Below are 16,207 nucleotides of genomic sequence, written 5' to 3'. Positions count from 1 at the left end.
AGGTGACTGGTACGCCACCTTCGATTTGAAGAACACCTATTTCCATATCTCTATTTTCCCACACCACAGGAGGTTTCTATGCTTTGTGGTCGGAAGGCAGCACTATCAGTTCACTGTGCTCCCCTTTGGCCTGTTAACAGTGCCACGTGTGTCCACCAAGTGCATGTTAGTGGTTGCAGCCTACCTCCGAGAGTGGGGCATACAAGTCTTCCTTTAGCTGGAGGACTGACTCATCAAGGACCACTCGAGACTCCGGGTCCAGTGGAGCATCGAGGTCGTTTGGACCGCGTGCCAGACACTAGATCTGTTAATAAACAAGAAAAAATCAATGCTAATGCCAGTCCAAAGGGTAGAGTTTATCAGCGTGGTCCTAGGTTCCACACAAGCCAGAGTGTCTTTTCCAGAAGCCAGATTTCTGACCATGTCGGACCTTGTAGCCAGAGTGTCAGCCCACCCTCTCACCACAGTGAGAGTATGTCTGTCTGCTGGGTCGAATGGCAGCCTACACCTCTGTGGTCCGGTACGCCAGACTGTACCGCAGACTGTACCTCACTGCTGCAGAGGACGCGAGAGCTGGCCCTACGGATACCACTATGGGAAAAATGTCTGGCACTGGTGTATGTGGTGCACACGCACCTAACTGGGAATGGACATGAGCAACGCATTTAGAAGAACAACAGTTACGAGGTAAGTAACCGTTCTCTCTGAAGTGTCCCTAACCTCTTGTGATGCCCTGTGCCCCCATGTCCACCCTTATAGTACAATTGTGTATTATCTAATGCACAGTATGTCACGTTAGGTGTCGTTGGAATGCACGTGATGTACTGAACATTATTGTTACAGTAGTATGTTGATTGCAATTTCATGTATATAGTTATGAGGCTTCACTATGTATATTCCCAAAGATTTGTCCTCATGGCTTGAAACATGTCCAGGCAAAACTCTCCAGGAGCAGAGGGGCAGTTCACACCTCATCAAGGTGTGTATAGGACAAACCCAGCTCAGCCTTCCAGGAAGAAAGGACTGGCCTGGGCATCAACGGAGGATCAATTGGACTCTCGAGTGAGTCACCTCCCTTCCCTTGGGCAGCTTGGAACCCTGAGGAAGTAATGCTCACTGACTCAGGACATGGCTGAGTCCACATAAGGACGTTATTTGTCACCTGACCCGAGGGGGGAGGGAGGCAAAGCCCCAGTGGGGAGAAGGAATATTATAAAAAGGGGAGACATTTGCCATGCTCTCTCTCTTCCACCTCCATCTACAAACACCACCAAGCAACTGAAGTAGCACTGACCAAAGGGGAGAGCCTGGCTGAAGGGAAACCAGCCAGCCTGTGGTGAGAATCGCCTACATTTGTAAGGGTGCTGAAAGTGTTAAGATTAGCTTAGAATTCATTTTGCTTTTATTTCTTTTGACCAAATCCGACTTGTTATGCTTTGACTTATAGTCACTGAAATCCTTCTGTTGTTAATCAGCGCACTTGGTTTGAAATGTATTGGAGACTTCACTCAGAGCAACAAGGCTGATGCATATCAGTTTCTTTGTTAAATTGATGAACTCATATGAGCTTACATTGTTCAGTGGGCATAACTAAACATTGTAAAATGGAGGTTCCTAGAGCTGTATCTGGGGTTGGGGATAGTGGCGGGGGTCATTCTGGTGTATAATCCAAGGAGTGGCTCACTCACTTAGTTGGGAGCTGCTTACATGCTGGAGCTTGTGCGTGAACAGCCCAGGAATGGGGTTTCTCACAGCAGAGCAGAGTAAGACAGGCTCCAGGAGTGGGGGATTGGGGTGACACAGCAATTCACCAGCCCATATGACACCAGGGGAACATCATATCTCTGTTTGCCAGAAGCTGGGAATGGACAATAGGGGTGGATCACTTGAGGATCACCCTGTTCTCTTCATTCCCTCGGAAGCACCTGGCATTGGCCACTGTCGGCAGACTGGGCTAGATGGACCATTGGTCTGACCCAGTGTGGCCATTCTTATGTAATGTAGGTTGTTTTAAACGTAGTTGTATAAAGTAGCTAAGAATATTAACACAGCCCAGCAAATAGACTGTTCCTTTGCTGCTGTAGGGTGCCACATAAATGCTAATGGTATTTCATGTCTGTTGCTCTTTGGGACTTTCTTGAAACCATATGTACTTCTCTGCTGTATCATAGAAACACACACATTATTCCTAGACAGAATAATTTGTAAAGACACAGACAAGGTTGCAGACACTAATGGTTTGTCCAGCTATTGTCATTATTTCTCCCAGAAGCTTCTTTCTTCTTTCTTGCTTAAGAAATGTCAAGAAGACTAGGACATTTCTTCAGAAAGTTAGGACCAAAATCCGATTTATTATAATAACAACATTTTCCTTATCTATGGAGTCACTTGCATGGATGCATGATACTATGCATAGCCTCTGTTTAGTTCCTCGCTGCATACTTCAGACAAAATAATTAGACTGTCTTTCAGAAGTGACACTTCTCCCCTTACCTGTGAAACACATGACCAATCAGAAGAACATTCAGACCAAGTTTGTTTTGCAGCTGACCTTTGGGATATCATCGTGATGTCTCATTTCTCCCCAAGAATATCTTTCCTGCAGTGTCCTATTCTCTGGTACATTGTGCTCTCATCGACCCCATTGTAACACCAGAGATCTATTAAAACCAGTGGGGCTATTGTGGATTTACACTAATAAAACTGAGAGCTGGATTCGGCCTCCTGACTTGCAGAGGCAGGCTTGTGGAAGGGAGCAGGCAAGCCATGAGAGGAGGCAGCTGGCATGCACCATGGGAGCTTAGCATTTTTCACCCAGTTCAGCTCAGCGACAAAATGCTCTGCTGTCAGGAGGAACTCTCCCAGATCCACACAGATTAAACAAAGCCTGAAATTCAGGGGATTGTTTGTTTATTTTCCACAAGTTCACGAGGTATTTCTGTGTGCACGTAGGGCAGAAATTTCCCAATGTCAGCCACAGGAATGTACAAGCAGTTGTAGGTGTTGTAAAAGCAGAACTCGTGCTTAAAGCATCCATGCTACACCCACTTCACAGCTCACCTTTTGCCTCCCGGCACTACTGAAGTTGGGGCCTATTGTCAGAACGGCTTCCTGGAGGAGGTGCACTGCAATGTTGATATCTAGGTGATGTGGTCTTGCTTGTGTTGATGTGGTACTCTGCTCGCTGAGGGCACTGGTCTGATCATACATAAAGTAGTGCATGTATTCCATCCACTTGAACTCAAAAGCCTAAGTCCACTGCTTGGAAATAATACTTCTAGTGTTTTCGATCCAAGGATCTCATGGCAAAGATGAATGAATTTAGGCTCATGCCAATGTGGTGGAGTATTATTAGCCCCCTATGGAGATGCATACAATGAAGACGCGTAGGCACAGAGAAGTTAGGTACTTGCCTAGGCTGCAGGAAAAACCTTTGAGAGAGCTGGCAATAGACTTCGGGTTTCGTGGTTCTGCCCTGCATCTTATTCTCCATCTCCCGTTGGGGTTGCCGTTGCTGTGCAGGAGTTTGTCATGGATCAGAGAGGGGAGGGGAGAGATGGGGTGGAGGTGGCAGTGAGGTTAGATTTTCGAACCCATAATAAAAGGTAAGTTTGAATTAGGTGCGTCTTATCAAGGATTCTCTTCACTGCACTCGCTCCTTGTTTCTTAGCCTTTAATCCTCTCGGAGTGTGGGGTGGGAGGCTCTTACAGTGGAGTATGGTGTAAGAGTTAAAGCAATGAACTCCAGATGTGAAACACTGGAGAGGGTTCAGAGAACAGCCACAGGAATGGCTAAAGGATTGGGGGGGAAATGCCTTATCGCGAAAGAAACAAGGAGCTCAGTCTGTTTAGTTTAACAACTAGAAGGTGAAGGAGTGACTTGATCACAGTCTACAGGAGCTGCCTAGATGGGAACAGAAATTTGAAAATAAAGGCCTCTTCAATTTAGCCAAGTTGTAACAAGATCCAATGGGGCTGGAAGCTGAAGCTAGACAAATTCAGACTAGAAATAAGGCACAAACTTTTAACAGGGAGGGTAATTAATCATTGGAACAATTTGCCAAGGGTCGTGGTGGATTGTTCATCACTGGAAGTTTTTAAAACAAGCTTGGATGTTTTCTAAATGATGTGTTCTAGTTCAAACAGGAACTAATTCAGGGACATCATCTGGGCCTTGTTAGGCAGGAGATGACGAGATGAGCACAGTGGTCTTTTCTTTATAATCTATGACTTTATTTCCAGAGGAAGCTGTTTGTAGCAGAAATGAAGAAAAGCAAAAGAAGCCTAGAAGTCCCTGTAAGAGCTGGGACCCGGGGTTGGATTTCAGATGTGCTAGCGCTGGCCTCGGTCTGCTGCCATCACTCTCGCAGGGCGTTTTACCATCGGTTTCTGTGGGATCAGCACTTAGAACTTTCAGAACATCCCAGCCCTCGACTCCACAGCGAGAGACGCTTTTCTCAGCGCATGCCCAGCAGGGAAATGGGCTGGCATAGCCATAGTGGGATAATAGCCATAGCTCTGTGGGTGTAGCTCCCGCATGCAGACCAGCCCTTAGTGTACAGCACTGCCCCTCCCTGCTCCTTAAACAAAAAAGTGGTGGGGAGAGAAAATCAGTCACTGAGCCATTCCTGTGGGAAAGGGTTTCAGGCTCTAATTCCAGAACAGGTTCGTGCTGTCCTGGTCACTGTGTCAGTGTTTGCATGACGAGAGCTCCCGTTTTCACAGTCCGAGAGTGTCTCTGTAAATGTCGCTGTGTGCCTGCACCGCTGGGGTTCTGTGAGCTCTTTTTAGAGTGTCCCTTCAAGTTTAGTAGCTGAATGTTAGGGCTTATGAAAGTGAGGTTCTGATAACCAGGCTGCAGCTGCCTGTGTTCTTCCAGCCCTCATCTCTCCATGTAGTTCTGACTTACTGCCACTGCCCCATCCTCCTGCCCCACCTTCTCCCAGTTCTCATCGCTGAGCTAGTTAGTGCTGGTGATGCAGCTTTTTCCCATTTATAGACTTAGCATTTTCTAGGCCTTAGTACCTGTGTGTGCTCCTCAGACGTGCAGCATGACCTGGAAAGATTCCCCGATGGGAACGTGCTGTCCAGATCTAATAAAGCTACGTCTGAGCAGAAACCTTTTCAGAGCCTCCACAGTTGGTGTTGTAGCAGTCCTGTCTTTTCTTTGTGTTAGCATGACAGTGAATGCTTGTGGGGAGACTGGGATTGAATAATCATGTCCCTACCTGAATGGAGAGAGCCAGAAGGCTCTCCACAAACTGTGCAAACCGGGACACTGCAGGGTTTTGTGACTGCCACGTCTCTTTCTCTGGCTTTTTCACTTCCTGACGCCTGACTTTCTCTCCATTTCAAGCATGATATACCTTGACTTTAGCAAAGCTTTTGATACAGTCTCCCATAGTATTCTTATCAGCAAGTTACAGAAGTATGGGTTGGATGAATGGACTATAAAATGGATAGAGAGCTGGCTAGATCATTGGGTAGTGATCAATGGCTCCATGTCTAGCTGGCAGCCAGTCACAAGCAGGGTGCCCCAGGGTCGGTCCTGGGGCCGGTTTTGTTCAACATCTTCATGAATGATGGAGGATCTGGAGGATGCACCCTCAGCAAGTTTGCAGATGACCCTAAGCTGGAGGGAGTGGTAGATACCCTGGAAGGTAGGGACAGGATACAGAGTGACCTAGACAAATTGGAGGATTGGGCCAAAAGAAATCTGATGAGGTTTAACAAGGACAAGTGCAGAGTCCTGCATGTAACAACGGAAGAATCCCATGCACAGCTACAGACTGGGGACCGACGAGCTAGGCAGCAGTTCTGCAGAAAAGGACCTGGGGGTTACAGTGGATAAAAAGCTGGATATGAGTCAGCAATGTGCCCTGATTGCCAAGAAGGCTAATAGCATATTGGGCTGCATTAGTAGGATCATTGCCAGCAGATCGAGGGAAGTGATTATTCCCCTCTATTCGGCACTGGTGAGGCCGCATTTGGAGTATTGTGTCCAGTTTTGGGTCCCCCACTACAAAAAGGATGTGGAGAAGTTGGAGAGAGTCCAGCGGAGGGCAACAAAAATAAGGGGCTGGAGCACAAGACTTATGAGGAGAGGCTGAGGGAACTAGGTTTGTTTAGTCTGCAGAAGAGAAGAATGAGGAGAGATTTAATAGCAGCCTTTAACTACCTGAAAGGGGTTTCCAAGGAGGATGGAGCTAGGCTGTTCTCAGTGGTGGCAGATGACAGAACAAGGAGCAATGGTCTCAAGTTGCAGTGGGGGAGGTCTAGATAGGATATTAGGAAAACATTTTTCACTAGGAGGGTGGAGAAGCACTGGAATGGGTTACCTAGGGAGGTGGTGGAATCTCCATCCTTAGCAGTTTTCGAGGCCCGGCTTGACAAAGCCCTGGCTGGGATGATTTAGTTGAGGTTAGTCCTGCTTTGAGCAGGGGGTTGGACTAGATGACCTCCTCAAGTCCCTTCCAACCCTCATCTTCCATGTTTCTATGAAAGGTCCTGGAGGCCACTTTCAGGTTGCTAGGTAAGAGATTGAAGTCCAGGAACTCCACGGTAGCGTTCTCTGAGATGCTTCCAGATCCACATGCAGGGCCAGTCAGACCAGCAGAACTCCAGGGTCTCAATGTGTGGATGAGACGATCGTGTGTGGGGGGAAGGGGGGATTTAGATTTATTAGCAATTGGGGAACCTTTTGGGAAATGGGGGGCCCATACAGGAAGGATGGAATCCACCGAAACCAAAATGGAACCGGATTTCAAGGGAAAGGTGTCCCCCACAGACGATAGGAAGTTTTTGTCTTTTATCGTTTTCCTGTGTGAGTTCATCTGAGGGCGTAGTGGTTGTCTGGTTTTGCCCCATAGTTGTTCTTGGGGCATTTAGTGCACTGGCCAAGGTACTGGCTGAGGTACACCACATGCTGTGATAGGCGTGTGTAGGACCCATGGTTCTGGAAAGGCATGCTGTGGGGGTGTTGATCAGTGGAGTCGTGTCTGCAGGTTTTGCAGCTGTGGTTCTGGCCGGGTCTGGTGCCGCTTTGAGACCGTGTGCCCTGGGCTGCGGGCAGCTTGCTTTGGATGATGAGCTTGGAACGGTTGGGGGGTTGTTAGAAGGCCAGAAGAGGGGGTTCAGGAAAGATTTCTCTCAGGGTGGCGTCCCTGTTGAGCATGGGCCATAGTTCAACGATACCGCATATGGGTTCCAGTGCGTGGCGGCAGGTGACAACTGTGTTAACTGCTTATGCTAAACAGTTTTGGGGTTTTTTCACACCCCTAAGCAACAGATGTTTTGCCGACATACGTGCTAGTGTAGACGTGGCCTTGGTTGGACTTAGATGCCCTTCAGTGCAGTCTCGTGCCTGTTTCTCTTGCAGATTCAGTGGCCTCCCGCACAGAGGCAGCATCAGCTCTCGCTCTGCAGTGCCCCTGTTGCTGTTGCTCTGAGTGCTGGGACTGGCTTTGGGGGCTCAGACTGCACTCACACAATCCATTCATATTCTTCTCCCCCTGGTGCTCGTGCAGACAGACCTTGCCCTCTGCGTCATTCTGCTCTCTGTCTTGCTGTGTTCTCTTCCCTTGGTTTTGTGACCTCTTGTACCCAGATGTGCCTTTCCCCAGGCAGGAGGGAGATAACTGAAAGGAACTGGTGAATCTGGCTGCAGAGACGTGTCTTCCCCGCTAGTGGCTGGTGCTTGTCAGTTGTCCTGTTTCTCTCCTTTCAGCCTGAAGAGGAACAGGATTCCAGGGTGGGGTTGAAGGAACTGCTTTGGAAATGTCCCTGGACATCTGTATCAGATAGAATAGTAGCTGCCCTTGGTGAGCACCACAGCAGAGAGGCTAGGAACATGCTGCCAACCCATGCAAGTGGGAGGGGTTAGCAGCAGGCGGCCTGTGGTTTGCATTGTGGTGGTGCAGTGCTTTGCAGCTGGCCTGTGGCGAGCTGTAGAACAAAACCACAAAGCGCGAGATACAGCGCAAAACGCCTGGGTTTCCGGAACCAAACCACAACTCCAGTAATTATGAGCCAGGAAATAGCTTCCTGCAGACCTTTGACAAGAAAGACAGTCCGGAGACTTTGCCTGCTGCATTGGTAGCAAATGTTAAGAACATTCTTCTGACCTTCTTCTGTCTTTTCCTTCCAGATTCATTCTAGTGAAATTCTAGAGGAAAAAATTACAAAGAGAAAAGAGATTCCCGAGGTGGAGCCGCAAGAAGTGGAAGGGAGTGAGACAATGCAGATAGTGAGAGATGAAAGAGAGAATCCTGAACCATTGCAGAGCCACAAAGATCTGAAAGAGAGATGAAGGCAGCTAGGGAAATAACACTAATGCAGGGCCAGAGGAACAGCTGTACCGAAAGCACCAGGCAGATTATTCTACCAGTTTTGGGCAGTATTCACAGGTATTTTGTATCTACACCAAGCTATCTGAGAGGACCACAGGTTTATTCATGCAGGGCCACCCACATGTGTAGGAAAATCCTCTGTGACGTCTCCCTTTCCCCTCTGTCCCATTCCTGTTTCCATCTATGCCCGTTTTGATGCATGGTGTGTCCCGTTGTGGTGTCCGTAATTTAAATTGGGGAGGGATCTGAGAAGAGCCAGGAGAATGATGAAAGGATTGGAAATGGTGATAGACTCAAGAATAGACTCAAGGAGCTCTCTGAGCCCAGGGCGACCATCTGCCAAATTAAGTTCCCTGTCTCAAAGCATGGAGGGGAAGGGGCAGGGCTGGGAGGGGGGAGCGGCCACTGCGTTTCGGCTGGGCCCAGCTGGAGGGCCTGATGAAAGGCTCACACGGGCCGTATGCGGCCCATAGTTTGCGCACCCCTGTTGTAGGCTTTGGGAAATCTTGGATGCAACTAGAGGTGCAAACTTGAAACTAATTAGAGAGAAATATGTTTGGGGATGACAGAACTGACATTTGTTTGGAGATACTATTTCCAACGAAGGTGTAAAACTTGATAAGAGGAAGGCTTCAGCCATTGAAATGATACCATGTCCCCAGTCAAAGAAAGATGTCCAACCATTCCTGGGAATGGCTAATTATCTTGGAAAATTTGTACCTGATCCATATACAATAGCAGCGGCTTTGAGGAGACTTCTAGAAAATAAAAATGAATGGCACAGGGCTGCAGAACAGGAGGAATCATGGGAGGGACTGAAACAACAGATACAAGATCCAGTGTTGGAATTCTATGCACAGGGCAGGCCTATGAAAATGTCAGCAGATGCTTCACAGTCTGGGTTAGGTCCAATGATTTTACAGAAACATGGTTGTTGACAACTAGTGGTGTACGAAACCAAATCACTGGCTGATCCAGAAACCAGATATGCACAGATTGAGAATGAGCTTTTGGGAATATGGTTTGCCTGTGAGAGAGTCCATCAATATATTTATGGCCAGACAGTGGACGTTGAAACTGTCCAAGAGTCCCGATAGCATGATTTGGCAAATTGCTAACTGACTGTATCTGAAGGAGTCAAAGCATGCTGATAAAGCTGTAGCAGTATGGTTTGGTTGTGAGCTACATGCCCAGTAAATTCATGTTTACGCAGATGCACTTTCTAGAGCAGTGACTTCTGCTGCAAAACCAGAGAAGACCTTCGAGACAGAGATGCTAATCTGTGTAGATCTGATTGCAACGTCAATTTCCCATAGCGAACAAGTAAGAGCAAAACCAGGGAAAGACGAGTCACTGGGCATCCTGAAGGAAGTGATAATTAAAGGTTGGCCTGAAGAAATAAGCAGTTGCTGTGCCAAGTCTAAGAGAGTATTGGAACTCCAGACATGAACTTACTGTGATAGCTGGGGAGATTGTCAAGGACAGCAAGGTTGTAATAGCAAACCAGGAAGAAATACTACAGGAGATCCATGAGGGTCATTTAGGAATTGAGAAGAGCGAACAGCGAGAGAAGAGGTGCTGTATTGGCCATGGATCGATCACGACATTACTAATGCAGAAGGAAATTGCTTTTCATGCTAGAAGGAGAAGCCATGCCAACAGGCAGAGCTGCTGAAACCTCACCCACTTCCACAAAGGCCTGGATCCGTACACTGCAGTGCGCTGTAGGCACTGGGGCGGCTGGTGCGTGCGTATCGTTCCCTTTGCAGAGAGCGCGAGGCCTGCAGAGGCCTGGCAGGCAGGGCTTGTGCTACCAGAGGCTGGTGGCTTTGGGGAGCTGACCCCCAGCAGACAGACAAGGCTGCCTCCCACTAAGAGCAGGTTGTGATGAGGCATCTCATGACCCTGGGTATCCCTGGGTAGCATCACAGTCACACTCCTCAGAGGAGTGAGCCACATATTCTGTGATTTCCAGGCTAGAAATAACAGAAACATGGACTTCAAATACACACACCGCATGTGTCCAGTAAGCACACAACTCCTTCCTAAAGGCTGACAGGCAGGCCTGGGGGATAATGTGCATGATGGGGAAATGCCTCAAAAGAGACCAGGTGCTCCATAGAACCATTTCAAGTACATGGAACATCAGCTCCAGGCCATGGTCACGCCTGCCACAATTCCGTTACTTTTGTCACTATAAACTCTTCTTATCCCCAGAGCCAGCATGATGAACCTAAGGGCAGGATACAGTTACCTGAAGAACAATGAAATCCTGCCTGTCCGCCGCCTCTGACCAAAGTGACCTCTGCCATCACTTATACATGTCTCTCATTCTGGCAGCACGAAGTACAGACTGCCTGAGCCTTTCCGACACTGACTGTGCGCAAGAGTAATTGCCTGCAGAGTGGAGCACCTCATAAATCTAGTGACGGGAGGTGCCCTGACAGATGTGGAAGCTGGGCTTAAGAAAAAGACTTTTGGCAGGGTGCGTGATTTGCATAAAGCTTTACTGGTTTATCAAAATACACTGCTGGCGAATGGCTCTTCTCCAGCTCTGCTCTGAATAGACAGAAGGATCAGTTCTAGTTTACCAATCGCTGATAACTTGCTGAAATCTTATGCAAATGAAACCATGCAGAAGATAAAGAAAATCAGAAGTGGAAGCAGAAATATTATTTTAACAGAAGGTTCCCATGATCTCCCGTCTCTTAACCAGGTGATGAAGTGTGCCTGAGGAATCACGGCTCTAATACTTGAGGCTGAAGGAGTATCACTAAAGAACAGCTGCATACAAGGTCTTATGTAGTTCAGACAGACCAAGGGGACGCATTTTGGTGTAATCAAAGGGATCTAAGGGCTTGTCTAGTCCGCTGCAGCCACAGCGCAGACGCTGCCTACAGTGACAGGAGGGCTTCTCCAGTTTGCGTAAGTACTCTACCTCCATGAGAGGCAGTAGCTAGGTTGACAAGAGAATTCCCCTGATAACTTAGCACTGTCTATACTGGGGCTTAGGTCGGTTTAACTGTGTCACTCAGGGGTGTGGATTTTTCACACCCATGAATGACATCAACCTAATTTCCTCATGTGTTTCTGTGTATTTGCACAGGGAAATTTGATTCAGGCTCTTCTGCACAGCTGTGTTTGTACAGTTTGAGATCAGGGTGTCTCCTGGTTGTTCTAATGAATTTCCTTTCTTATGTAAATTACCTTGGAATTTAAGTGTGTTAGGGATAATTCTCAGAGACAAGGAAAACAAAACGTTAGAGTTCCGGTGAGAGGTGGAAACAGTGGGACCAAGGCCTCTGAGCTATGGTGCTTTGGTCAAAGATGATAGCACAAGGAATGATGGGAGTACGTAATATGCCTCATTCCCTACATCACCTGCTGCCGGGTGGGGCTAGTACAGCAGGAAGCAGAAGCTCCTGTCAAGTATTTCTAAAGCTTTCCGTACTGTGCTTAATGCTGGGAGAGAAGTCGTCGTCAGCTCGCCACAGTGTCCTGCTGGGTTCCCTGCAGCTCTGTCTTCTGCGGAAGACTGGACTTGCAGAAACCGTGAGGTCGCCCACATGCACTGTTCCTGCTGCATTCCTTACAGTTACCTTCTGCTGGTAGAAGCGGTGACTGTTTGATGGATTGGTCTAAAATAGCTGAGAATGCATTAGAGTTTTTGTTTAGTACCTTGATAACAGGGGGCCTGTATTTGTTGGAGCTGCTCTATATGAAGAATTCCCCCCCCCCCCCCCCCAACTGTGGATTCCTTATCATACGGTTTGTTTTCTGAGTGGTCTATTAAGAAATGGACACCAAACTTGAAGAAGCCGTAAATAAAGATGCTTAATCCAGTTGAGACATGTCTAAACTTCTCTTCTGTTTCATAAGGTTCTTTACTGTCCATATCGACCTTTCCACAAGACCATTCACTGGAAAATTGCAGCCCATTATTGCTAAAGACTTCATCTGGAATACCATGTCTGGAGAATATTCCCTTCATGCCAGCTATCACTAAGGATACGATTGTCACGGAGGTCATGGAAGTCATGGACTCCATGACTTTCAGAGACCTCCATGACATTTTTCCACTTCAGGGCAGCAGGGCCAGAGCTGTCAACTCCGAGCCGCGGGTGGTGGCATGCTGCGTGGTAGCTCTCAGCCACCATGGGCGGCGTGAGATCTGAAGCTCTGATCTGCTGGCCCTGGCGCTCCCAGTTGCCGTGGGGAACCTTGCAGCTCGAAGCCACTGTGGGTGACTGGGGGACCATGAGCTGCCAGGGCTGCGGTGGGGTCCAGGGCGGTGGTGGGTGCTCTACACCCCCCTTCCCCCCCTGTCTCCGGCTTCAGTCGTCCCCTGTCAACTCCTGTTCCATTATTTTTACTAAAGGTCACAGACAGGTCACGGGCTTCCGTGAACTTTTGTTTATTGCCCGTGACCTGTCCATGACTTTTACTAAAAATAAGCATGACAAAATCTTAACTTTTGCTATCGCTGACTTACTCTTAATACTGTGCAATGTGCCCAGTGTAGACCCTTACTGCAGTGACAGGAGAGGGTCTATAGTCACTGGAGGTAATCCACCCCTGTGAGGCGGAAACTAGGTCGATGGAAGAATTCTTCCTTTGACATAGCATTGTCTACACTGGGGGTTAGGTCGGCTTAACTACGTCTCTGAGAGCTGTGGATTTTTCACACTTCTGGAAGCCGTAGCTAAGCCAATGCAACTTTTCAATGTAGATCAGTCCTTAGTTCTGCTCTCTGAAGTCCTCACAATCCTTCATTAGCATGCAGTTCAAACAAGTGTTATGAAGCCCATTGTGAGAGACATATTCGATTTACATATTAACAGATAGCTGAATAAACACTGTCTGACAGAACCTGTTTTTCACCTACACTGGTGACCAGTACCTACCGATTTTAGAACATAACTTATGTATACATTTCTCCTTGTATAGTATGTGTACATACATGTCACAGTGATTTCTATAACCAGGTGACACAGGCGTTTATTCAGGAATTCACATGACACCCTTTGGTGAACTAGAATGGACACACCAGACATGGGGAATCATTACTGAGCGGGACTGATTCCAGTGGGGTCCCGCAGAGATTGGCTTTTGGCCTTCTGCAGTTCAACATCTTTATCGGTGACTGGAAAGAAAACGTGAAATCATCACTGATAAAGTTTGCAGATAACACAATACATGGGGGAGTGGTAAATACTGAAGAGAACAGGCCACTCATTCAGAGTGATCTAGATCACTTGGTAAGCTGGGCACAAGTAAACAATGTGCATTTTGTTATGGGTAAATGTAAATGTATATATCTAGGAACAAAGAATGTCGGCCATGTTTACAGGATGGGGGCCTCTCTCCTGGGAAGCAGGGACTCTGAAAACGATTTGGGGGTCGTGGTGGATAATCAGCTGAACAGGAGCTCCCACTGTGACCCTGTGACCAAAAGAGCTAATGGGATCCTGGGCTGCATAAACAGGGATCTCGAGTAGGAGCAGAGAGGTTCTTTTACCTCCATATTTGGCATTGGTGGAATCCTGTGTCCAGTTCTGGTGCCCGCATTTCAGGAAGGATGTGGATAAATTGGAGAGGGTTTCAAGAAAAGCTGCAAGGATGATTAAAGGATGCCTTATAGAAATAGACTCAAGGAGCTCAATCTGCTAAGCTTAACAAAGAGAAGGAGAAGGAGTAACTTGGTTACAGTCTATAAGTACCTACCTGGGGAGCAAATATTGAATAATGGGATCTTTAGACTAGCAGAGAAAGTTCTAACATGATCCACTGGCTGGAAGTTAAAAGCTAGACAAATTCAGACTGGAAGTAAGGCATAAATGTTTAACAGTGAAAGTAATTAACCATTGGAGCAATTTGCCAAGGGTCATGGTGGATTCTCCATCGCTGATGGTTTTTAAATCGAGGTAGGATGTTTTTATAAAAGATCTGCTCTAGGAATCATTTCAGGGCAGCTCTCTGGTCTGTGCTACGCAGGAAGTCAGACTAGCTGCTCACAATTGTCCCTTCTGGCCTTAAAATCTAAGAATCTAGAATCCATGACCCAGGAGAGGCCTGTGACCTTCTGCAGCCTCTTGCCATTTGGCATCAAGAGATTCCTTGGTCACAATGGCAAAGAGGCAACCTCCGCTATCGAATCTGGTGGCAGCATTGTGGCTACTAATAGATTCAAAGCCCTCTAGTTTTTCCCATGCTTAATTCTGCTTTCCTCTGACGTGGAAATCCAGACGACTCCCATGTAACCATGGCCTAGATCCCCACACCTGGTTATTGCTTTAGCACTTTTATTGTACGCCTGTTACATTATGTCTGGGTATGTATTCATAAAGGTAAAAAGTCTGATACAGAAGCTGAGGAGGAGTCTCCCTGATCATTGTGGAGCTGTGTCAGCCGGTAGCTAGGAGAATCTCTAAAACGCTCAGCCTTGCTTATTTATTGTCCAGAAGTTTGTCCTTTAACGTGAGCGATTTTGGTGCATGCAAAAAGGGATGGCTCTAGAATGTGATTAAAATGGAGAGAAACTATCTTAGGTCATTATCAGTCCTATTATGAGCCACGTTCTCCCTGTTCTTGTTATGATCATGAATGTTCTCCTTCTCTTTTCTCTGCTGCGTGTGCATGGCACATTACAGAACAAGATAGGTCTCTTGTAAGCTTACAGCCTACTTCAAGTGTGACCCAGCATGGGATGACAGTAAATAGCGTAAAGGCGGGACATGGGAAAATACAATTCACACATAGGAGGAGTATGCAGCATACGGCATCAGTTAGATATTCTCTTGGATGTTTGGCTAATGATTTTTGATCAGCTGTGAACAGTACTAATGATGTGTGAAAGGGGAGAATGGGAACAGCTGTCCCTGGTGGATTTTCTGAGGATGACAGGGCTATGACATCTGTGTTATCTAACGAACTGTGCTTGTTCTGTTCTTTCCATTCCCTAGAGTGCATCTGATGGATTTTGGAAGTCAGTGGCAACCCGTGTCCCAAGAGAACCTCATGAAATCCGCATCCTGAATCCGTACTTCATCCAGGAGGCAGCTTTCAGCTTCATTGGATTGCCTTTCAACAATGGCCTGATGGGCAGAGGGGTAGGTGGAAGGTGGAGCAAAAAATCTGAGGGGAGGGAAGAAGACGACACCAGAACTTGGCTTGTTTACACATCTGCTGCTGGTTGAAAAGGAAATGTGAAGTATGTGGTTGCTGACAACAGAAGTTTTCCTATTAAAAGAGTGTCGGTAAAGATTGATTGGAGCATTAGAACAGACAGATAGTGTAAACGAGCAGAATGAAAACATTCCAAGATCCCCCATGTGTGTAAGGACTTAAAGAAACATGTATGTTACGTTGTATAATTTGAGAGAGAATTTGTGGTCATTTAACCAGACTATCACAATGCTGCATGCACACAAGGCGGTAGAGTTAAGGCTGCCTGTGCAACCTTAGCTTTGGCATTTCCAGCTTGTGTGTGTTGCCATGCAACCTTAATGTTCTGTTAATTTTTCTTCCTAGATTAACCCTTCCAGGCCTGTGATCATTTATACCTCTTCTTCTGACTGCCTTCAGCTGGTCAATATCTTTCGGGCAACGAGAAGCCCAGAATTTGAATGCAGTATTTTAGGTGTAGTTAGGTAGAGCCATATGAGAGGGACTGTTAACTCCTTGCTGTGTGGTGTGATGGCTTTGCGTATAGTCCCAAACTGCATCCTGAATTGGGGCCCAACCTTCGGCGGTAAGATGTGAGAGATTAAGATGTGCGGGCTCATGTCCTCTTTAACAGGAGCAAGTGTGACTCTATCCAGGACCCTTTTCCAATCAGCTCCTATCACCTGACCTTTTCT

The 16,207-nt window shown here is 47.2% G+C and overlaps 1 protein-coding gene across 1 annotated transcript in view; it reads left to right on the top strand.

Moving 5' to 3' along the window:
* Positions 1-16,207, top strand: part of ST3GAL3 (ST3 beta-galactoside alpha-2,3-sialyltransferase 3) — a 293,993-nt gene that overhangs the window by 230,974 nt on the left and 46,812 nt on the right. The window contains exon 10 of the mRNA XM_067567759.1: positions 15,311-15,457. Coding sequence (XP_067423860.1) covers positions 15,311-15,457 — 147 coding nt within the window. The remainder of the gene's footprint in view (positions 1-15,310; positions 15,458-16,207) is intronic.

The sequence above is a fragment of the Emydura macquarii genome, unplaced genomic scaffold, assembly GCF_026122565.2.
Source record: "Emydura macquarii macquarii isolate MOO-44397 ecotype Brisbane River unplaced genomic scaffold, CSIRO-AGI_Emac_v2 contig_2805, whole genome shotgun sequence".
Taxonomy (NCBI): Eukaryota; Metazoa; Chordata; order Testudines; family Chelidae; genus Emydura; species Emydura macquarii.
The sequence above is the reverse complement of the archived record's forward strand: the minus strand, read 5'-3'. Positions and strand labels throughout refer to the sequence as shown.